At 34.8% G+C, this 24,743-nt stretch overlaps 2 protein-coding genes across 2 annotated transcripts; one reads left to right on the top strand and one right to left on the bottom strand.

Annotated features, from left to right (window-relative positions):
- Positions 1 to 346: 346 nt before the first annotated feature.
- Positions 347 to 10,281, bottom strand: mlf2 (myeloid leukemia factor 2). The gene is made up of 8 exons (XM_005798754.3): positions 9,959 to 10,281; positions 7,553 to 7,664; positions 7,421 to 7,456; positions 6,067 to 6,120; positions 5,842 to 5,970; positions 3,816 to 3,975; positions 2,621 to 2,830; positions 347 to 830 (listed from the first exon to the last, which is right to left on the bottom strand). Exons 1-7 carry the CDS (start codon positions 10,000 to 10,002, stop codon positions 2,625 to 2,627), a joined length of 741 nt encoding a protein of 246 aa, XP_005798811.2. The 5' UTR covers positions 10,003 to 10,281; the 3' UTR covers positions 347 to 830; positions 2,621 to 2,624.
- A 6,435-nt stretch (positions 10,282 to 16,716) lies between these two features.
- LOC102236058 (cell division control protein 42 homolog) lies at positions 16,717 to 24,132 on the top strand. The gene is made up of 6 exons (XM_005798755.3): positions 16,717 to 16,817; positions 19,550 to 19,654; positions 19,803 to 19,875; positions 19,963 to 20,072; positions 22,975 to 23,172; positions 23,263 to 24,132. The coding sequence occupies exons 2-6, from the start codon at positions 19,550 to 19,552 to the stop codon at positions 23,350 to 23,352; spliced, it is 576 nt and encodes a 191-aa protein (XP_005798812.1). The 5' UTR covers positions 16,717 to 16,817; the 3' UTR covers positions 23,353 to 24,132.
- Positions 24,133 to 24,743: the final 611 nt, after the last annotated feature.

Here is a 24,743-nt window from a genome sequence, read left to right as displayed (position 1 = left end):
TCTAGTCAAAGTCCAAACCTAAATCCAATTGAGAATCTGTACCAAGGCTTGAACATTACAATCCGATATGACTGAGTTTTAAATATTTATAGCAAAAATACTTGCTGCTGTGATTTTATAGACAGATGGTTCTGCAATGATTTGACTCAAGGGGCGAAAATAGATGATAAACTTTTTATATTTTTAATTTTCTGCTTTAGTTTATTTTCTTTCCACTTCTTAATTATACCTGGACCTGTGAGAGTCAATCACTGTTGACAACGTCATGCAACAAAACAAGTACAAGTTCAAACAAACACCATCAGCAAGCGTCACCTGATTCACACATTTAAGATTTACAAACCTAAAACATCACAAGAGACATTTATTAATTATCTAACAATGTTTAATGAACTTTTATTTAGTTAGATTAATTAGGTAACAGTATACAATTCAGTTCACAGACACACTAGTGCCCTCACAAACATAAAATGGACTGTACAGCAGAATTACTGGATACTGCAGCAGCGAACTGCAGCGGGTAAAAGACATGTCAAGTTTTGAGAATGAGTATATATTTATATATAAAGTGAGTGGATTTTCACCCATGTTTGCACAGGGGCATCTGTATAGCTCTATGTAACAGTACAGAAGTTGATCTGAAAATGTAGCCATCAAGTGTGTTATATTTTGTTGATCGTGTGTGTGTGTGTATAATATGTTGCACATGTTTAGACAGTCCAGTCATATCAAACATTAATGACGGGCAGCTCCGTCTTCGGCGTGTTTCACAGCATCGGGGGAAGCGCTCCCTCAGTTCCTTCCATCTGCTTCCTTGAAAAGTGGGACACCTGCAGAGACGGAGATTACATCAGACCAGTGCGACATGGTTCTAATTTCAAAATTCATCCTTTTTCCAGAAATAAAGCGATGCAAAACACTGTTCATCACAAAATCATTTCGAGATGATGAGATTTTATTCTGGTTGTCTTAGGGTGTTATGTTACTTTACATCCAAATAAGCTGCAGCTGGTCACGCCCTCTCATACAAGAAAATGGCTGAAAACAAATGCGCAATTAGACACCCCTACATCTTTGAAAAGCAGAACTGGAGCCTCCTGCATAACTAGCAGAAATACAGCAAGTGGTTTCTGTAAGTCAACAACAAAACACTTTTGTCTTTTCCAGCAGCCATTATACAGTGGTAAAATTAGCTGACCAAATGTGCTTGAGTTCCACTGGAGTTGCTAGGCAACAGGGTTGGGCTTGGCTGGGGTTGCTAGGAAACGTTGTAGTGTCCCAACAATCAGGAAGTCTTTGAAACGGCTCAGACACCAAAAGACATGAACTTGGGTGTTTTAATTTTTTTAAAAGCTTGAGCTGTTGTTGGAAGCAATAGAGACAAATAATGGAGTAACAAAAGAAAAATGTGCAAAACATGTCTGCACAACTATGAGGACAAAAAGGACAACAATCAAAGGAGAAACCTCAGGAGTCTGGACTTAAATCCAATTGATCATCTCCGGAAATACCTCAAAATATCTCCTGACACGGACTTTTCAACCTCAGTGAGCTTCAAACGATCTACAGAAAATAAAATGGTAAAAAACTGAGAATGTCTCTACAAGGTAAACTGGGAGAATCCCAGAAAGACTGGACTGACTGCTACCAGAGTTTTATAACATTGGATGACAAGAACCACTTATATTGTTGGACGATAAATTGCCCCTGTATTTATTGCAATAAATAATGTTTTGAGAGCATTTTCAAGTAATGTATTGATAAGGCACAGTACTGCAAGTTGGCCCTCTCCAGGACAAATAATTTTTACTTTAGTAAAGAACAAAACACTGGAACTGGAAGATATTTTGAACATCCAAAATAAGACACCAGAAAACAACTTCATAACCAAAACTGTAATTAAAATCGATTACGATGTCTCTGTAGACAAATATGCCCTTCAGAAAATATACAGGTCATCTTAATATGTAATGTGATTACTTTAGTTATTGTGATAGGATTATGCATGACACAGCAATCATAGCCCCATCTCACTAAACTGCACACAGTAACGGCATTTAATCATATTTTCCAATGTATTGATATTTACTGAATAAATGAACAGAGTGGAGAAAATAGTAAAACTTATTCTCAACAATACAAACAATTTTGGTCTTTTTAAATATCATTAATTGGAATTTACAATAAATAACAATAATAAATCAAAATTCTTATAAGAAATGTATCATAATAAATTAGAAACAATATGATAAATGCGCACCATTACTATAACACAGAGTGTGAAAACTCTGTGGTGGGACTCTAAACACTCATCGAAGGTCAGGGCAGACCTGAATATAAGATAACAGCGATCGTTTCCTATCAGCGTAGAGACTTCTGCAACTGCTTGAAAATTCAAAGATTCCCTACATATTCATCTTTGAATATGAAATAAGCAACAGCTGCTTCACCAGTCTGTTCCTGAGTATTCCCATTAACAGTTAAAACTTACAAACTCAACTCAAGCAGTCGGCTCCTGAATCAGGAAGAGAAACCAAACGAACCATAAACGAACCCATCATGACTTGAAAACGCAGAGCGCTATCTGAATGGACTCCTCTCCCGGGCAGGTCGACCTTACCTTCTCACCAGTCGTAACGCGGACGGGTGTGATGCTGACGATGCCGAGGAGACTCATGTCGATGGGGGGGTGGAGAGCTGGAAGGGGCAGGAAGGGCCAGCTGCTGCCCTCCTCCGCGCGGGTCCTGACCGTACTCCAGCGCACGGGCATGTGGGGGGGCGTATCGTCCTGCCTCCCTCCTCCACTCCTGATCAAACGCTGCTGCCTCACCTGACGACAAACAGGTTTGAAATTTTACTGGATTTTATCAACACTTATATACACATATCAGGGTATGTACCGTTTTCCCACAGTAAAATTCAAGCATTTTCAAGGTAGCTTACTTAGCTCACACTAAGAAAGATAAAAACAATGAAATGAACTATAAAAAAGATAGTTTTCAATTCACTATTATTTATTTGTCTTGTGATGGCATCTTACATTCTACAGCAGGAGCAAGGAATACTAAAATATAACAACTCTTATACACACCCTATGCAGATCCAAGAATGAAACACTAACAAAAATAATAATGTTTTTTTAACGCAAAAAATACAAGCCAACATTTATTTAAATTACCATACACAGATCAATAAGTCGTTGAGCCATCAGGAATAATAAATATTCATTACATTGAAACAATACAAACAAATCATGGTAAACTAAATGACCTTTCTGCTTAAATTAAATATTTACACACAGAAATGACAAAAAAAAATCTCTAAGAAATGTTCTGTTAAGTTTTCTGGCATTTAGCAAATAGAAATATTTTTTATAATTGCAGCTGATCTGAAACAAGAAAAGTTTAGTCTGACTTAATTTCAGACAGTGAGAAAAAATGTCTGTTTTTTTATTAACATAAACAATAATAGTAATAACTATTTGTAAATCGCTGAACAGCTACAAGGAGATAAAAGACAAAATAAAACGGTGCACATTAAAAACAGATAAAACACTAAGAAGGCAATAAAGCATTTTATTATGAAAATATTTGGTTTCAAATGCAAACACTGTTTTCCAAATTTGGTCTTTTAATCAAATGCTAGATTGCACTTTCTCACAAAACGGTGCAGTTTGAATATTAAGCATTTTCTAGGACTTTATATACGTAGAAAACAAGCACTTCAAGGATTTCAAACACACGTATGAACTCTGAGCACACTAAGGAGCCAAAGAGAAGCTCGTTTTATAAAAAATAATCAGCACTCGTACTCACTCTCATCAAGGTTGATGTAGTCTTGCCTTTCCTCTCGATCTCCAGTGCGCCTGTTTCGCGAGCGCTCCATTATGTGCGCTCGCTCCCCGATGTGGTGGCCGATGGCGAGGCGCTCCAGGCCGCTCTCGCTGTCCCTCATCGACTGCCGTGTCTCACGGATCTGAGAGGAAAAATGGCAAGAAATACAGTTCACAAAACAATCCGATGACCACAACTTGGAGCTGGGCAATAAATCAATAATATCGTGATAGTCACTTGATCAATAGATAATACGCCTTATAGAAAACTGAATATTCTACTGCTGAGTTACTACCAATGCAGAAACAAAAACCAGGGGAGGGGAGGGGGAGTGGAAGAAGCCACTAATAAGATCAAAAAACATGTTATTTAGTTATCCTTAATTTATTTACTTATTTATTCCTTGTTCTGACTTTTTTTGTTGTTCTTTTTTCTCTCTCCCACCTCTACTCAAAATATCGAAACAAGGAATATTATAGAAAAGGAAAATAATAAGAATACATATCAAATTAGAAGATTAAAAGACTTTTAGAGTAACCCACATATGTTAATTCAGTTTTTTGTTGCGACACCACTTTGGTTATTTTTCATTTTCTCATTAATTTTTGTTTGTTATTCTCTTATCTAATTGGTTATTTGCTATTTTGAAGATCAATACCGCTGTTACTCTGTAATGTTTGTTTTGTAAGCGCTATTCAAACTCTATAATACTTTATTGATCCCAACGGGAAAATAAATGTTGTAACTCAACAAAAAAGGCATTTTTAATATATAGAAGATTTTCACTGAACTCCAATCCAGAAGCACACGGCATTCTGGGAGATGTAGGCAGAGGAAAGACTTTGATCCGCTCAGCCTCTGAGAGAGAGAGCTAAGCAAGTTTGGTGGAATCAACTAACTAACTTACTCCCTCACTCGCTCTTTGGTTGCCTAGCAACTCACTCACTCTTTGGTTACCTAGCAACAGCATGTTCAGTAACTGGCGAAGCAGTTTAAGGTTTTGCCACTGTGTCTCATAACTGCTTAAAATTAAAAATCAACGATGTGGAAAGAATGTCATCGATAAAAACTGCGGATAAAACAGGAAAGGGCACACCAACAGTTTGCAGAGGTGGGTAGAGTACACAAAAATTGTATTTTAAAGTAAAAGTAGCACTACTTCAAAATATTTTTAATCAAGCGAAAGTAAAAAGTATTTGGCAAAAAGTCTACTCAAGTACTGAGTAACTGATCAAATTATCACTCATTTAATATTTCAAAAATACATTAATCAGATTAACCAAAATATAAAGTTTTGTGAAAATGTTGGTATTTTAAGGACCAAAATGACAATAATTCATGTACGTAACAAAAAACAACAAAATCAGGCAAAAGAAAGTTCTTCCAAATCAGTTTCTTTAAAAAAAGTTATGAAACTTTACCAAAAACTGCAGGTGTGTATCTATGCCTGGTAAATTTTTGGTTAAAATATGTTTGTTTTTTACAGAGAATCCAGAAAATTCACTCAAGTAAGATTAGCAATACTTCATAATAAAATTACTCAAGTAAAATTAAAGAGTAAAGCAAAAATACTCCTAGAAGTACGTTTTTAAAGATAATTACTCAAGTAAACGTAATTTAGTACATGTAAGTAGTTACTACCCAACTCTGCCTGTATGGCAGTACTTCAGATATTTAAAACAAAAACCTAATCAATAATTATTGATATCTGCTGATATGAAACCCTTATGGCGATACGTTTTTCCAGCCATGTCGCCCAGTCCTACCTGAACTCTGAACAAACCAGAACTCAAATGCTTGTATAACTGAGATTTATGCTGCTCATGATTTATCCCCTGTCTGTACAGCTAGTGGTTTTTCATGAGTTACTAAGGCCAGAAGAATTTGTTCATGCTTGTATAAACACACGGTTACGGCCCGGCGCTCAGACAGGTGTAAATCATGCCTTCATACATGGTAATCTAACGCCAGCCTTGAAAAACAGCTAAAAATGTTAATATATTCCTACCCCTCCGGGGCCTGTTCTTGTTTGACTCGTCTGTTGATAAACTTTGGGAGCTCCAGGGTCTGTGGACGAATACGAGATCACTGTTGAGGAGGAAAATGTTTGACAGTTTGGCGATCCGGACATTCTTTCCTATGAGAAGAAGACAAAACAAAACGAAAAAGCTGAAGTAAAACTTGAATAGTTTTGTCTTCACAGCTGAGGTTAATGGTTGACAGAGCTGCTTACCATGTTTCCCATCATTTCTCCCATCATGCCAAACATATCCATGAACCCGCCTCCCTGCAAACATGGAGGAAAGCTTTAAAATGTGTATTTCCTTTAACACAGGGGTTCTTGATTTATTTAAAACAAGAAAATAAGCAATCAGTAGGACGGAAAAAAACATGTGAATACATAACCAAGAACAAAATGATTAGCTAAACGCTACTTTTCTGTTTGGAAAGGAGTAGGAAGAAGTAAATATTTATTTAATCCTGCCCCTTATAATAATTTAATGAAATATATTATATATTGATGCTCAAATAATCAAAAAATTGGAATTAAAACATGTTATAACATTCATGCATCTGTTTACTCATGTACTGTGCTAAAGAGTCAACAAATAAATTATATTACATAGACAAAATTACTACAAGCCAACTCTCATAACCAAGGGCGTAGGTTTGGTCTACGTTTTGGTGGGACCTTACAACTTACTCACCAACTCACCAGCATTTAAAATGAATGCTACCACTGCGTAGTATATTGAAATATTAAACTAATCAATGTAGATTTCCGTTTATTTATTTTGTTTTTGTTAAAAAATACATATGTTCTTTTTTTTTATTTATATGGCAAAAATTGGTCCCAAAAATTATATCCCTTGAATATTGGTCGTGACATGTCACGACCGTCCATACCCAAACCTACGCCCATGCTCATAACAAAATAAGAAAATCTATGGATACATAATAATAATAATAACTGCAAACAATAACTGGACATACATCAGAGTAGTTACCAACTCCTTGCCAATGTACACCTATAAACTTTTTAATCTGTGTTATATAACAATAAATAAGAAAAACAGAGAGAAAAAAAATCTGACAATAAAAATATATTATTAAACCTTTGCGTTTTAGTAATAAATTTATAACGTTTTTAGGATTATTGAAATTTAAACTACAGAAAACCTTAGTGACATAAATTCAATTTAACTTATGCAACACTTGAAGCAAGTTAAATATAACTCTGTTTACTCAAAATGATGTTTTTCAGCTCTGATATGAGAGTTTATTGTTGTTACACAGCTTTACCACGTAAGGAGAGTTATTGGTGATTTGTTTAAGCTTGCTAAAGAACTCAAGAACTTTTCAAGCCAGAAAACAATTTAACATTAGCAAGAAAGTGGCGAAAACTTAAGTCGCATAAATTAAATTGAAATTACAAGGAGATTTGTTTAAAATCTCTAACCATATCACAAATATATGAATAATTGTATTTTAACACAGAATGTACCTATTTTTACCTAAACTTTTTGTGATAACAGAAATAAAATAGATGAGAATTTTTGAGAAGAGTAAATAAATCGGTTACCCACCATTCCCATCATGCCAAAGGGAGCCAGTGGACCCGCCTAAAACACAAATCTCATGTTAAAAACATAGAAAATACAACAAAAACACTAATTTGGGGACTGAACAGACAAAATATTGCCACAGAAGCCTGTTACCTGTCTGCGTGCCACACGGTGTGGCTGAATCTGGGGAGTGAGAGCGAACGGATCCATGGCGAATGGTCCAAACATCGTCCTCATCTGCTGCCTGTGGGCAGCAAACGGATCCCTGCAAGAAAACAGTTCAGTGAGTCACTGAGTTCAGCAGCCTGAACTGGATTTAAAACAGGCCAAATTAACACAAGACAGAAAAAGAGTAACAAACTCAGTAATATTTACAGGTGTTTCCAAGCTCTTATTTCACAACCATCTCAGTTTCAGCACCTTGAGTCACATGACTAAAGAAAGGTTGATATATATAATAACATAGAGATGTATAAAAACAAATGGCTGTACATGTAATGGTCATGCTTTCCATATTGAGACTTTTAGCCATTTAGCTTAGCTTTCTGCCCCGGTCCGGTGTAAGCTGGAGACATTTTCCCCCACATCAACTGGCCATTTATTATCGTATCGTTTATCATCGCGATAAATTCAGATTAATGTTTAAAATCCCAAACCTCTCTGTCATCGAGATTCTTATTTTCTCCATTGTTTGTTCAATGAAAGTATTAATAAATATCAATAAATTTGAAAATATGATTAAATGCAGTTACTGTATGCAGTTTAGTGATCTGTTGCTCTCATGCAGCAACAGCCATACAGTTACCTAAAGAAATGAGTACTTAGTCACTTATCATCATAGAACCATAAAATATTGTGAAAAAGTTTAAGTTCATATCGCCCACCCCTAATTTTTTGTACCATTTGTCAATAAATATATATATTTTTTCATTTAACCTTAATTTTACCAGGATAAAAAAAAAACTATTGAGATTAAAAACCTCATTTTCAAAAGAGGCAGCAACAAAGAATGCCAACTTAATTGGTAAATTTCTTGTTATGATCAGGATTTTGATTCATGGTGTCACAATAAATTCCTACAGGTGATGTTTAAAACCTCTCAAACTGTTCATATTGTTGGGATTGTTAATTTGACTTTTTTTTCCCGCCGTTTTTTCATTACAATCATCAATAAATAAATTTTTAAATATGATTAAATGTATGCGGTTTAGTGATACAAGTCACACTTCTTTATGCGACTTGTGTAAAAATTAAATAAGGTGTTTTTCAAGAGCTGTATTAGTTTGTGGGGCTGTGATTTTTTTAAAGCTAGTAAAAATTAAGTCAATTCTGACAATAATCTTCATGAAACTGTGTTTAGTCAGAGGCTTCTGCAAATTTGCTGTAAAACAGACTGCTATACCGTCTACAATGACTCAGAAGAATTTTCAATTAAAGCAAGGTTTTCCACCGAGTTTTAGAAGCCTGGCGGGCCACCAGGCTTTACTTGTCCCCCACCAGAATAAGCAATGCTTTTTTTTAAAAAGTATTTTTAAAATGTTTGCATTTTTTAAGACTTTATAGTTGGTCTTCAGGTGTTAATCCTCCAATAGCACATAATTATGAAGTGATATTTTCAAATTTCCTGTCAACTTTAAACATTTTTTAACTGAAAAACATGACGGGCCGCTGGATGGATGACTGCCCCAGTATCTAATCACCAGGCTTAGCAAGTTTTCTGGGGGAAACCTTGTAATGAGTTCAAAACCACACTTCATTTCCCTTTGGGATCAATAAAGTATTTTTGAAATTGAACTGATTGCCGTGCCATTCAGTCACAGCCATACCTAAAGTAACCTAAAGAAATTGCTTGTTATTGACACTTATCACAATTGTACCACAAAATATTGCAATAAAACTTTAGGTCCATTATGACTAGAGTCTTTTTATGTCTACTATGCATCGATAAAGGGGTGTTCAAATGCAAACCTACATAAAATATCTCTTGCATTGGCTTGTTTTTCCGATTAAACAGCCAATAAAAATAGTCGTTCTACTACTTCCCCAAAACAGAGCCAACATTTTGATCAGATTCAAGACTTTAAAACTAATGATGACTCAAATTAAGGTTTTCAGAAAGAATCACGTTTATCTAGCCTGTTTAAGTAAGAAAATAATTTTTTTATACATTTAGTCGAACAGAGTGACGTGCTGATGTAAATATGCAGGGTGAGAAATGACCAGAAAAGGTCAGAAATGTGCTCCTGTTAGCTCAAACACAGCCAAGTCGAAACAACAGGAAACGTGGTGTTGAGCGGGTTTTGCTCTAGCTGGTGTTTTAACGCGTTACTTTCGGGAACCGATAGTTCTCGTGTATTTATTTAATTATTATTTTTTTCGCTTTATTGTCTATCCAATATGGTGGACCGCTACAGGCCCCCACCACAGCTGGCTACAACACCGAAAGGTAGGCTACCTTCAACAGGGCGCTGTGAAAACGCAACTTCACTGCGCCGGCACCCAACAGCAGCGACAAAAACAACACAGTTCAGACCAAATGCAGTAAAAGTCAACGCTTACATCATGAAGGGGTCGTCTTCGGCGTCATTCAAGAAGCGGAACATGCTAAGCGGTTTAACTCAGCTGGCTGATGCTAGCCAGCTAACTTGAGTTAAAGAGACGTAGAGAAAAAGAGTGACAGTCTCACTTTCAGGTCGGGCTGAAATGTTGGACTTTGAGCCCGGCTGCTTCCCGGAGAAAACGACACAGCAGCTGTATCTCTTTTTCAACGAGGTTTCTAGCTGAAACTGTCACTAGACAGCAAATTCCAGAAACCTGGAGCAAACATTGAAAACGGAAGTCCGTCCCGTAACAAAGGAAAACACCGCTGCTAACAAGCTAGCATCGAAGCTAACGACGGTGACTTCCTTTTGCTTTTCAAAATACATCATTTCCGAAGAAACGTTTCACAATAATTATGATATAGTATAATAATATATTATATATGATATAATAATTGTGATATAGAAAAAGATCGTATATGCTCTATAAAAACACCCATTTATTCAAACTAGAAGCTCGTTTTAGTTTGTTGTTTACATATTGCTAGTCCATAACAATATAGCTATGTCAATGCACTAAACAGAAAAATGCAATTATAAAAATTACAGTTTACCCTTAATACCACAAAATTACACCTAAATATGACAACTTCAGATTCTAGTCTGAAGTTTACGTGTGTTTTTTTATGTATTAAAAGGTTTTATTGGTCTGATGTAATATTTCTATTTTTAAATGTTATGTTTTCATTTGCTCTAAGCACAAAATTATCATAATTAACAGAAGAAAAAGGCCTGACAACATCTGTCTTTGTAATTAGTCTATTTAATGTGTTTCACTTAATGAATTGAGTACGTAAAATAAACTTTTCAATAATATTCAAATTTACTGCCTGAGTCTGAGAATGGAAACAAGATGTTCTTTTCTTAGAAAAGCAAATTATATCTTGTTAGCAAGGAGAAAGTAGCTAACTTTAGGATTTTAAATTTAATTAAAAAAAAAAAGAAAAATAAACTTGAATGGAGACAGAAGTTTTATCCAAAGTGAAAACATGGATTAAATTGACAATTTTTAAGAGATTCAGCGTTACTGCCATGTTAACAAGATATTAATTGTAATTTATTGGATGACGCTATTGATGTATGAGGAGTGAGTGTAAAAATACATTCATACTTTTACCCTCTCCTTTGAACATACAAATATACTTTTGTTTCTTTGTTTGCTTTTCTGTTGTTTTACATTTATTTTAGTTGTAGATAACGTTGTTCATTCTTTTATTACAACACCCTCAATAAAGTCCGTTTTATAACGGAGGAGATCTGGCCGATGTTTCATGGAGCTTCAGGCGGTGTTTGGAGATACGTTGAACTGCAGCTGCTCTCTGTACATGATGACCCTGACATTACAACTGAACACTCCCATCGGAAAAAGGATAACTTCTCTCTTTCGGATCAAGCTGCACGCTCCACTTATATAAAACACACTGAAAATGTTTTGAGAAAACTGGCAGAGAATAATTACAACAAAGTTTGTCAAAACTCTTGATCAGTTGATGAACCATCTCTGTTTTCTCTCCCGTTCATGTTTTTAATTTTTCTTTTTACATCTTTGTAATGAATTAAAGTGTTTGCTCTGGTACAAATTAGTTCAGTTCTTTGTTGATAAATCAGGAATTGAATTAACCCCATATTGGCAGCTGACTTCAGTTTTCTCTGGCCACACTCCATGGTCAAAGATGCAGATGGTAGTGTGATGGTCTGGGTCTGATTTGTTGCTGCAGGACCTTCATAAGTTGCTTTAATTGATGAATGGATGAATTCTATCCAAAGCAGAAGAAGTCAGTAAGTAAGTAAATACTTTATGCATTGTTTAAATTTACAACTACTAACCTGAATCAGTGTATTATCATTGGAAAACAGAAACACCTCCTCCTGCAGGACATGAGACAAGGAGTGTTTGTTTCTTTTGTGATGTGCGGCTGCGCCACAGATATCATATGATAATATTTTTCATAAACTACAGTAGAGCACAAAGTGGGAATGAACTTCAGTGGGAATGTAGCCTGTGTCTGACTCGTCAAGGAAAAACAACAGTAAGTAAAGCTGAAAAGAACTGCTGGTTACAAAATTATTACATATTCTGGAGCATTATGAAGTTTTTCAGAGATTAAATGGTTATTTGAATTAGAAATTATTACAAACATCCTGGAAGTATTGATAATATAGTTATATAAGAAAGTTCAAAGTCTTCAAAAATCATGTACTAAGATCATAGCCTATGTTCTTCAAAAGTAAACAGAAATAAAGGCTTCATATACATTATTCTTTGTAATGAATCCATATGAATTTTTTTTATTAAATAATTGAAATAATACATTTTTTATGACATTTTAGTCAGGTATATGTATTGATTTTCTAATACATATACAGTACCTGCATTAGAAAATCATAGGCAAACAGAAGAATCTATAATTATTTTGGATGTAAAAGAAAATCATAACAGAAAAAACTTTAAAAAAAAAAAAAGAAACTTAAAAAAAATAGTCAGAGCTACCAAGAGGCTCCGTGGTTGATTTTAATTTGCTTAGAGACCAGACAAGAGCTAGTTTTAAACATATTGTTAATTCTGCTTCGTACTGAAGTTTGACGTGTTTATGTCATGATATGTGCAGGAATCGGACCAGAATGCAGACAGGAGTCTGCAGTAGTCTCATGACTGTAATGTTTAACAGAGAGGAGAATGAATAACTTACAGAAAACCAGATGATACAGAACAGAAAGGAACCAACAAGGTAACAGAGAACTGACGGGTCTTTATACAGAAGGTCTAATCAAGAAATGAGGAACAGCTGGAGGGAAAGCGCAGGCAGAGGAGAAAATAGAGAACAGCTGGGAAGAGGAGCAGGCTGAGAAAGATGAAAAGGAGGAAAATGACAAAACAGAATCTAAGACAGGCTGAAAGAAACACTAATCTAAGGAAACAAAGAAAGAGTAAATAAAAATCTAAGTAAATAACCAACACAGAGACAGACAGGACAAACAACCATGCACACACACACATTTGGACTGTGGGAGGAAGCCAGAGTACCTGGAGAAAACCCACCATGCACAGGGAGAACATGCAAACAGACCCCGGGCCGGGAATTGAACCCAGGACAAGGCAACAGTGCTACCAACTGCGCCACTGTGCAGCCCGTACCACCATGTCACGAAGCCAAAAGAAATTATTTTCCCCACAATGTTACTGTTAATTATCTATTAGGAGATGTTTTCATCTAAAAAAAAAATCAGCTTCTTTGTTAAATGAAAAGTAACTTAATTTAAATCTGCCCAGGCAAATCCATTTTTGGTTTAATCTAACTCCACAACTACTTTAAAGTAAAGTGAACAGAATCCCATTTTTTACTTTGAATTTCACATTTGAGAATTATAGTTTCAATATAGCTGTATAAATAGTAAGCACAGGTGAAATAATCCATATCACAAGAACAAATTTTTTTTTCTCAGAATTATAACCTTTTCGGAATTTTGACTTTTTCTCCAGGATTCCTAATTTTTTTCTTCATAATTTTTGACATTTCTCATAATTCTGACTTTAATATTTATAAATCAGACTTTTTCATTGAAATTCTGACTTTTTTGTCATAATTCTGATTTTTTTTTCAGAATTTTGAATTTGTTTCTCAGAATCCTGATTTTAATTTCACAAATCTGACTTCTTCTGTCTTCAGTCTTTTTCTGTTTGACATTTTTATTACCTCCTTTACCTTTGAATAAATTACTTCATGTGAGTTAATTTTTTATATTCAGTTTGAGTGAATATAAAAACTGAATATTCATTCATATTCATTCATTTCATCTGTTGGTATTTTGTTATTTTTTTCACCCTTTGTCTCGTGTGTCACCTCTTTCTGTTTTATGGTGGTTGGAAAATAACATTAGGTGCATCACTGCTGTCTCATGTGTCACCGCCTTCCTCTGTAATTATTTACAGCTGTTCCTTAATTACCCCTTTGTGTAAATATGTTCTCACCTGTGTTATTGTTCCCTGTTGGGTTGATACATCAACCTCAGCTCTGCCCTTTTGTGTTGCCAGCAGGTACTGCAGGTTTTTAGGCATTATTAAATTATTTTTATTTAATAAAGAATATTGTGAATAAGTTAAACATTGGAAGCTCCTCTTATCACACCCTAATCAGCTAATTAACTCAAAACAACTGCAAAGGTTTCCAGGTCCTCTAAATTATGGGTGTCCAAAGTGAGGTCCAGGGGCCTTAAATGGCCCCTTAAATGGCAATGATTTTGCACAGCCCTCAATTGCAACTTCGTTTTTTAATTTAATTTAATTTAATAGTAAATGGGACAGCAAACATCCAGTGACTTTTACTAAAAGATTTGGTCAATTTCTTAAATTTGTTGAAGAGTGAGTCATCCTGTTCAGAAAAAAATAGACAAATATTTTCAACCTGAAGAATGTGACATTTGCTGTTTTTGTTTTGCTTTATTCAAACCTGTGATGCTTTGTTTCAGCTCTAACGTTATTTAGTGATCGCTTTTCCACACAAACTAGAGCATGTTGCACAAAATATTCTGTTTAGTTTATTGTTGAGCAGATAAAAATTAAATGAATAAAATTGTTTCTATAATTTAAGATATGCCACCATGGCAAAAAGTTTGGACACCACTGCTCTAAATGGATCAGTAGGCTACACAATCATAGAGAAGACAGATTAGAAGTTAATCAATCAATCAATCAATCAAATTTTATTTGTATAGCACATTTCAGCAGCAAGACATTTCAAAGTGCTTTACATCATTACAAACACAGAATCACAATGCAATATAGAATCAATAATCAAAACAAAGCATTAAGTCAAGTTCCATCCATAAATTTGTAATTGATTACATTTCAAATACAATTCTAAACAGGTGGGTTTTTAGTTGAGATTTAAAAGAAGTCAGTGTTTCAGCTGTTTTACAGTTTTCTGGAAGTTTGTTCCAAATTTGTGGTGCATAGATGCTGAAAGCTGCTTCTCCTCGTTTGGTTCTGGTTCTGGGGATGCAGAGCAGACCAGAACCAGAAGACCTGAGAGGTCTGGAAGGTTCATACAACAACAGCAGATCTTTAATGTATTGTGGTGCTGAGAAATTCAGTGATTTGTAAACTTACAACAGTATTTTAAAGTCTATTCTTTGAGCTACAGGGAGCCAGTGGAGGGACTTTAGAACTGGTGTTATGTGCTCTATCTTCCTGGTTTTAGTGAGAACGCGAGCAGCAGCATTCTGGATCAGCTGCAGCTGTTTGATTGATTTGTTGGACAGACCTGTGAAGACGCTGTTGCAATAATCAATACGACTGAAGACGAATGCATGGATGAGTTTCTCTAGATTTTGCTGAGTCATTAGTCCTTTAATCCTGGAAATGTTCTTCAGGTGATAGAAGGCCGACTTTGTAACTGTCTTTATGTGGCTCTGGAGGTTAATAATTCAGGTGTAACTCAATTAAAATGTAGTTTAATTAGAGTTAGGGTGTGCGCACTTGTATGGGTTGTCCTTTTTTTTTTTTAATTCTGCTTTCTAAGAATTATATTTTACTTGGACTGGAAAAATTATGCATTAAAGGTGGGAAAACAAAGGAAAATATATTATGCTTTTATTTTTCGTTTGTACAGTGTAAATCATTTGTTTTGTTTTTGTAAATATGAAAATGACTCTTGAAGCCTCTTTCTGTTCAAGAAAGTGTTTTTTGTTCAATTATTTTGTTCTGAAACTTAAACGTAATTTCAGATTTTCTTATTTTAAAGTAAATTTAAAACACAAACTCTAACACTTGAATTCCATGTTGAAACACCTCCCCCTGCTGGACACAAAGGGAGGTGTTTCTGTTCTTGTGTAATGCGCGGCGTCGTCACAACAGGAGCAATAAATGTTAGTTTACAGTCTGGATTGTGCACAAAGTTCGAGCCTTAAACACAGGAAACAGAAAGGTGAGTACATCTGGAAAAACGTCACAGAGCGTTTTACAGGTCCAAACACGGAGCAACCGAGTAATGTAAAGACATTGATGAAATCTTTATCAAATAAAGTCGACACATCTAATATTAATTAACGTGTAATAAAATAATAATCGATGAAGTAAAAGTGTGGGAATTGTGCACACAAAACATTTTTTAAGGCCTGAAAATATACAGTTTGCATGCATGGAGTAAAAAAAAAAAAAGTAAATATGACGCTAAGAAAAGACGAAATGGTGTAGTTTCTTCATTTAAAAATAGGAAAGACACGTAATGAAGCATATAAAGCGAAATGCTGTGGTAGCAAAAAAGGTCAAGTTTAAAAGTTTTTGAAAGAATGAATAAAATAATTTTTTGAATGTGGTTGTAACTTAAAATGTAAACATGTTTAAATTACTCTCGGATAGTGTATTCTGATGTTTTATCTATCTTTTATCTGTTCCAATGTTTCTGAGTGAAACAGTGACTGTGGTGATTGGAGAAAAGTCCTTTAACAACGCAGGTAAATATCCCTGAAAAGACTATTTTTCAGTTGGTATATTTCAAGTCAAGAAGAACGACTGAGACAGAAACTATACGAACAATACAAAAAAAACCCAAAAGCAATAAATAAAAATCACTAAGCAACACAAGACTCCGCAAAGAATTATTTTATATATATATATATATATATATATATATAAGTGTACTTGTGAATAAATTATTAAAAATTTTGATGTGTAGATTGTAATGCACTTTATGTCCAGCAGGCGACAGTATATCAGTTCCTCTACAGAACTGAATACTTTGTGGTTTGCGGCTGCGCACAAAGTAGTTCTACCGTCAAACCCGGATGAAACCAACGCCTAACTTGTCGGTAGAAAAACGGTAAGCTGAACAAAAAATATAAAGAATTAAAAGTAGGTTGTTTATTGGTTGCCACAGGCCGGGATGTATGAATAAACAACTCCTAGAAATATAAAGTATTTACGGAGATGAAGCGTGTGTATATCAGTGCAGCAGTTTTTGAGTTTGTGAAAGTTTCCTGTAGGTTAGCCTTACCTTGTGCTCTTATTAATTTTAATACTTCTGTCACCTTGGGTAAGTTATTGTCACCTCTGTTCTTGTTAACCGTGTTTTTTTCTCTCTCATTAGTAGGATTGTTTTGTGGTTGAGTTAGGTGGGAGAAAGATACTAAAAATTATGTTTTAGATTTAATAGTTGTAATTTTCAATCACCGTGAAACCCTACTCAATTTTATTAGCCATAGTTGGTCGTTTTAGTTTATTTTTACGACATGACTTCTAAATATCGCCTGTTTAGGCTTCACGTTTTAGTTGGTTTCAGATCTCGGAGCTTTGCTCATTTAGCGGAAGTGTTTGCAGTATCCGCTTCATCACATTGAGCTAATAAGCAGTCTTTTTACAGTCTCCCCCCATTTTTTTTTTTTTTTAAATCTTTGGCATGTAGCACATGCGGAAGCCGCTCTCTGACTTTAGTAGTGTTTGTTCCCACATGCATTAACAAGTCTAGTCAGGGTGATTAGGCTTATTTTCTTACTTTTACTGGTTGAGGACGTTTGTAATTTACTTAGGTCAGATGAAGCAACTGATAAAAGGTATAAATATTGAACTGTCACTAGAAAATGTATTAGAAGTGTTACGGTAAAAAGAAATAAACCACTTGTACTTTTTAGGGTTTTATGTTTTTCGCAGGGTTATGTTATTCAAGAGAAAGATTACATTTAGAAAAATCGCCATAGTGATTTCTTTGATCTAGATTAAGTTTTACACAGAGGTGTGCAGAGTACCCCAACGATGTATATGTCAGCATATTTTTTTTACAAAAGTAAAAGTGAAAAGTAGCCATGCAAGAAATGACTCAAGAAAGATTGAAAAAGTGTTTGGTAATACTGAGTAAATGATTGTAACAACTACTTTTATAATTTACATGGATCTCATCAATATAGAATTAGGTCATTTTAAAGACTAAAATGGGAAAAATAATACAAAATAACACATTTTAATGTTTTATATAAATTTTAAAATAAACAAGTAAATGTGAAACTAGCTACTAAAAGAGAAATGTCAAAGGAAATGTGTCTAAGTTATATCATAAGCTCACAGTGAAACATAATTTTGAGTTATTTCACCTGACTTAAATGTGAGGGTAAAGTTTGGAAAAGAAAAAACGAGGAAGTCCTTCGGGTTTGTCTGCTTCCACAGATCCGGCACAAACAGGAGGAGAGAGTTGATTCTTGTGGTTCAGACTGCTGACAGCTTTTGGGTTTCTGGTCTGGATTCTAACAGATCCATCCCTCTTTCAGCCGGAGGAGTTTTATTTCTAACATCAACATGTGGAAAGCTCTGCTCTTTCTTTTTGATTTAACATCAACACAGTGTAGAGCTGATCTGGAGATTAGTTTTTGAAATAGCTAACCAATAATAATGATAAATAAACGATTATTAATCGGTTATTAGAAACTCTAAATTCAGTCATAATTCTGAGTTGAAACTCAGAATTCTTTGTTTTTCAGAAGCCCTAATTCTTTTCCATGCAGATGAGTCTGTCACAATGAAGGGTTTTTCAAATGATCTGATCAAAAGAATGAAATGTGTGCAAAGAGTTTATTTCCTGAGCGTTCCTGTCACTACATACCCTGTTTAGGAAAATGTTCTGTATTTGGCGTATTCAGACACTCGTACAACTGCTGGAAAAACCGTCTGTCTGGAAAAGGCATACAAGTGTGAAACAAACAATTGCCTTGCTGTAATTATTCACGCTCATTAGGACTGGCAACACAAGGATGCCGTTTTACCACTATTTGAATAGTTAGTGGAGGAAATTACTCTTAGTATTTTGTTTTAGAAAAAATGTTCCACCACTAACGATTTTTTTTCCTCTAGTTTGCTTTTGAGAACATCAGATGGGTACAGGATGGAAACAATTTAAAAGTGTTTCTCAAAATGTGTTACAAGCGGATTTATGGAGATAGTTCTAAAAAAGAAGAACCATTGAATTAAATAAATTGTTGAACAATCCTTAAAATGTTTTTGCTTATTTAGAAGTTGCCACTTTTTATAGTTGAATGTAAGCCTGAACCAATAAAAAATTTAGTAATTAATTGCATGATAAATTAAAATGAGTTGAATAATTTACATTTTGATATTTCTGAAGGGTAATTTTTCTTTTTATTGATTGTTTTGTTTGAATTGAAATCAGTTTTTTCTGTAAAGTTTCTTGAGACGCCGTTTGTTGTAAATTGGCGCTACATAAATTAACTGAATTGTAAGTGGGTTTTACTTTCAATTTTTTTTGTTTTTGTGTATTATTTTGGATATTTAAAATATGTTCCCGTACCAGTGTTGGGTGTTATTTCGCAAAATTAAAATCTTTTGGTCTTTGGGAGGGTGAACAATATGAATATATCACTTGAATATTGTCTCAAAACAACAATCGCTAACATTTTTGGGACAATAGTTGAGTGTAAGTTGATGTGCTGCCTTTTTATGAGGGCATGGATACCATTGTTAAGCTTATTAAGACAGAAATAAGTTTGTCTGCTTTTCAATCTGTCATACAGCTTCTTGCTGACTTATTGCTCTTCTGTTTCATTACAGATGCAGACTATAAAATGTGTAGTTGTAGGGGACGGTGCAGTTGGAAAAACCTGCTTGTTGATCTCCTACACAACCAACAAGTTCCCCTCAGAATATGTGCCCACAGTAAGACATTTTAACAATGAGTCATCCTGTAAACTCACAGCTTTAGAGCCGCTCTTCATGTATATTTCTACATGTTTTAAACTCATTAACCTCTGGCCCTGCAATGGGATTTTTCAAAATACTCAGCTTTTTTGTATTTTTTTCTAAGGTTTTTGACAATTATGCTGTGACGGTGATGATTGGGGGGGAGCCCTACACGCTGGGCCTCTTCGATACAGCAGGTAATTATCTCTGGAAAGTTTGGTTTCTGTAAGTTGTCTTTGACTCAAACTAAAATAAGTTTGGTTTGTTGTGTTTGATGCTCTCAGGTCAGGAGGATTACGACAGGCTGCGTCCTCTCAGCTACCCACAAACAGATGTTTTCCTCGTATGTTTCTCGGTTGTCTCCCCGTCGTCGTTTGAAAACGTCAAAGAAAAGGTCGGTGTTTGAGTAAAATCAGAGCGTAAAATGGAAATTAAGACAAAATCTGGTTATATGTAAATCAGTTAAACCCATTATCCAGCTGAGGAAATTCAAAGACGATATATTAAACCCTGAAAACAAGAAACAAGATTGTGTGGTTTGTTTACAGTCAAGTTTTATCACCTCTCCTTATTACTGTAAGTAGGGAGGAACTGAGCAGACCAGCTGCTGAAATGTGTAAACTGGAGGGTTTTGGTTATTGCGCAGTTTCAAGTGGTCTTTTTATTGTTGTTATTTTTCTCACAGCAAGCTAGATGTTATTTATTGGCTAACCAGTTACTGTTGCAAATGTTGCAGAAAGTGCAGTGTCATTGTGTTGCTGTAATAAGAAGTGCTATGTTTTCTTATATAGAAGACCTACTTTAAATATGGGATTCCTGGAAACATCAACCAGAAAGAAAAATCTTTTTCAATTCATTTATACTATAAAACTGGCTCATAGCTACTGAAAACTGTGGAAATGTGAGAGATTTACACGTTGAAGATGTGTAGAAATCTTATATTTACCAATTTCTGGCATCTCAAAGTTTGTTTGAAGTACAAATTATCGTCCCACATTCAAAAAAAGCAGATCACTGTCTTGCTCATGTACATTCTGACTCTTGTCGGTGGTGGAATTAAACCCATAACCTCCGATTAGCAAAAACTACACTTGCTAAAGAGCTAAATATACCACAGCCTGTGCTGGGGGTGAGTTTTCACAATTAACCCTGTTGGTCTACAGGATGAGTCAAAATATTTCAGTTTTACTTTGTATTTTACTTTATAGTACTAGACAACAAATCAATAACTATACACATCACGATCAGTATCGATCAGTATCAATAGATAATACGTCTGATGCAATATTCAATAATTTTACTGAACTCTGAACCAAAACCGCACAGTATTCTGGGAGATGTAGGCAGAGGAAAGACTTTAGCGGCTTAACCTCTCGGGGTCAACTAAGCAAAGTGAGTGGCATCAACTGACTCACTCACTCTTTTGTTACCTAGCAACAAAAGAGTGAGTTGCTTGTTGCTCGGTAGCCACAAGTTACCGAGCAACAAGCTGTTGAGTAACTGACACAGCTGCAGTTTTAAAGTTTTTCTACTGTGCCTCATTAATGCTTAAAAATAAACAGTGTGGAGTGAAAACTGGGGATAAAACCGGAAAGGACCCCACCGGTCTTGTTGAAATTTTAGATATTTAAAACAAAAGACTCATCAATAGTTATTGATGTCTCTCCTTTTTTATTACTGTGGATATTAAAAGTCTGTGTGTCCAGTTTTAGTGTGCCAGGATTTGGTGACTAAGAAAATAACTTTTTTCTTTTTTAGAACTTTTTCTACCCTAAATGTAGAAAGAAAAACTTAAATTTGACTCTCTGAATTTGATTTAAATTCTTATGCATCTATATGTTAAGATGAATCTACCCTTGTGTTGTAATCTGGTGTGTTTTCATTAATACATGCTGTTTTGAATACACACAGAGCAGAGCATGTCTTGACTTTCACATTCAGAGCTGCAGTGTGCCTGGGCCAAAACTGAAATGTGCAAAAATAAATGACTAAAAAAATAGAGAAACAATTTCAGATCTTTTTATTATATTCACATTTTCTAAAGATGTGTATTTACTATTTTTTGGAGGTGTATCTCAATAGTTTTTTGCAGTTGCGAGTGTGTTTAAGCTAGACCTGCACAATATATTGAATATTGTTTAAAACTGCAACTTCCTGAATTCAATATTTAGTGGGATATTATATTTCAAGTGTCATCTATTCCCACTCTGCAAATGGAGAACACATTTTACCACTTTGATGGACTTTTAAGTGCCATAAATGTCCAGAATGATGCATATCTGTAGTGGTTGAAATGCTAAAATCGCTGACAGAAAAGACCATTGTGTTCTGATAAACAAGACTGAAAAATGCCCTGATTCAAGCTTACTGTACACCTTCTATTTTATATTTCATTTTTGTGTGTATGTGTGTGCTTTCCACTTGGCAGCCACTTTACTGCTGATGCACTTCAATTTTTCCGCTGAGAACAAAATAAATAATTATTCTATTCATGCTTTTATGTAAAAATGCATTTTATAAACAGTTTATGAGCTCAAAGAGGCTAATAACCATGGCTTAAACCACTGTTGTTGAAGTACACAATTGCTATAAAAACAATTGCATTTAATTAGCTTAAACAACTGTTTATAACTATTATTCTTTCGTTCTTAGTTGTTACTATAAAATGATTTTTTACTGTTGTTTTGGATGAGGTTGCCTTCAAATTCACAATCCTAGTATTTTCAATTATATATATACTATGCAATATTTAGGTTTTAGTTTAAAAATTGGGAATCATTACAATAATTGTATAATTATTCTTTTTTTATACTCCAAATTAAATCAGGATTGTTGGCATTTTCTGACAGTTTGTGATGATTTTTTATTCCACGGTTGAAGTAATAATAGAAGTAATAATAATAAATTATAATTAATAATAATAAGAGTAGTAATATTAGAAAAAATAAGGGTGGGCGATATGGACTTGGAATTTTATTATTTTATTATATATTGTGGCACTATTGTGCTAACAATGAAACGTTAGCACCGTAACTGCTGCTCTTGAAAAGCATTTCCATTTAAAAGTTCTTCTTCAGGATGCAAGTTACTTAAAAAAAAAAATTGTGATTTATATCACTAAACTGCACACAGCAACAGCATTTAATTATATTTTTAAGTTTAATGGTATTTATTGATGCTTTTGTCTCTATAAATCAAAATTTCTTTCATGATAATTGGTAAACGATACAATAAATGCCGTTTGTTAATAGACAAAAATAAATAAATGTTTATTGTTTGTATCTTTCTCGTCCCAGTGGGTTCCGGAGATTTCTCACCACTGTCCAAGCACACCTTTCCTGTTGGTGGGAACGCAAGTAGACCTGCGGGAAGACAGCAACACCGTGGAGAAGCTGGCTAAAAACAAACAGCGCCCCCTGTTCCCTGAGAGCGGGGAGAAGCTGGCTCGGGAGCTCAAAGCTGTCAAATACGTGGAGTGCTCTGCGCTCACGCAGGTATGGGGCTAATTCACCGTCACGTGATTTATCTAGTATATAATAAGTCAGCTTCACTTTGCTCTCTGTTTTCTTCTTCTTGTGAAACAGCGAGGGCTGAAGAACGTGTTTGACGAGGCCATACTGGCGGCGCTAGAACCTCCGGAGATCAAAACGAAGAGGAAATGTGTTCTCCTATAAAGAAACGACGAGGCGAAATCGCAGGGAAAATTCAACTGAAACATCCATTTGGTAGGAAGGAAATACGGACACACCAGAGCGGGGGGGGGGAAGAACGGTGCCATAGAGATTTTATTTTATTTTATTTTTTCGAACACGAGCTCGATGATTGTACCTTCTGAAATTGGAAAGTATTGCCTCCAACATGCAATATTTATCCTTTACTGAAAGCTTTTAGAAACTACTGTATTCTCCTTCTGTATTCAGGTGTCCCCTCTCCCTTTTGCCTTACTGCTTACTGTAACGATTCTATGCTGCATTTTATGTGTTAAAGGAGATTTTCTTTTATAAAGTTCCTCATTGTGCTTTACTTAAGCAACATGGTAAGACGTTAAAGAGGCACTGAAATGTGAAGTGGTACTTTTTAGTTTCTTTTTTTTTTCTGCCCTTATTGAATTAGCTAATGAAAAGCCAAAGGATTTATTGTCAAGCCAAAGAAATCTGTCATGTTTTCCTCTCTCAAAGTTAAGTGAATTCCTGTTGGGGGTTTTTATATCCGAGTCCTGGGAAATCTCCGTAGTCTTTTTTTGATTTTAAACTTGAATTTATTTTTCCTGTTGATTTTTTTAATTTGCTAGATGACCAATAATGATTTGATTGATGTTTGAAAAAAATTAAGGTGTAATATTTTTGATAAAACTCAGCCTTGATATGAGGTGATAAATCTTTTTAGAAATGTTCAGGGTTTAAGAAATCAGAGGATATTTTTAATAAAATCTTTTTTTTAATTAAAAGTGAAAAGGAGTTCTGTTTTGTGTGTTAAATTAATTGCGTGAGTACAGAGCACTTTTAAAAGAACTTTATTAGATTTTGTCACATCACAGCTTCAAACCTCAAAGCATTTTAAGGAGTAGATGAAAATATTATAGCATTCTTGTGAAGGGAAAGGAAAAAGTTGCATAATTTTCCAGACATTTTAAAAATAATTAGAAATACGTGACGATTGTTTCCACCCTCATATTAGTCAACACTTTCCAAAGAATCATTTTGTTGGAATCACATCTGCAGGTCTTTTGGGATTTTTCTTCAGACATATTTTTGCTTTTTCTGCCTCAACTCAGCCTGTTTCCATGGATATCACAGAAACAGACTTTAACTACGCCACTCTAACACATAATAATACTCTTTTTCATCACTGAATGTTTTGAGTTATTTCCCTAAAATATTTAGAAATCCTTTCAGCACTGGCCTGTATTTACTGCCATCTTCTTTTTTCAAAAAAACAAACAAACATCCACACAGGATGATGCTGCCACCACCATGTGTCACCATGGGGATCCTGCATTGGAGGGAGCGTGTGTTGTTTACTTCCCGTTTCCTGTGATGTTTGAGTGTATAAATAGACTGCATTA

Source organism: Xiphophorus maculatus, chromosome 3 (genome assembly GCF_002775205.1).
Source record: "Xiphophorus maculatus strain JP 163 A chromosome 3, X_maculatus-5.0-male, whole genome shotgun sequence".
In the NCBI taxonomy this organism is placed as follows: Eukaryota; Metazoa; Chordata; class Actinopteri; order Cyprinodontiformes; family Poeciliidae; genus Xiphophorus; species Xiphophorus maculatus.
Note: the sequence above shows the minus strand (reverse complement) of the source record. Positions and strands in the feature narration are given on the sequence as shown.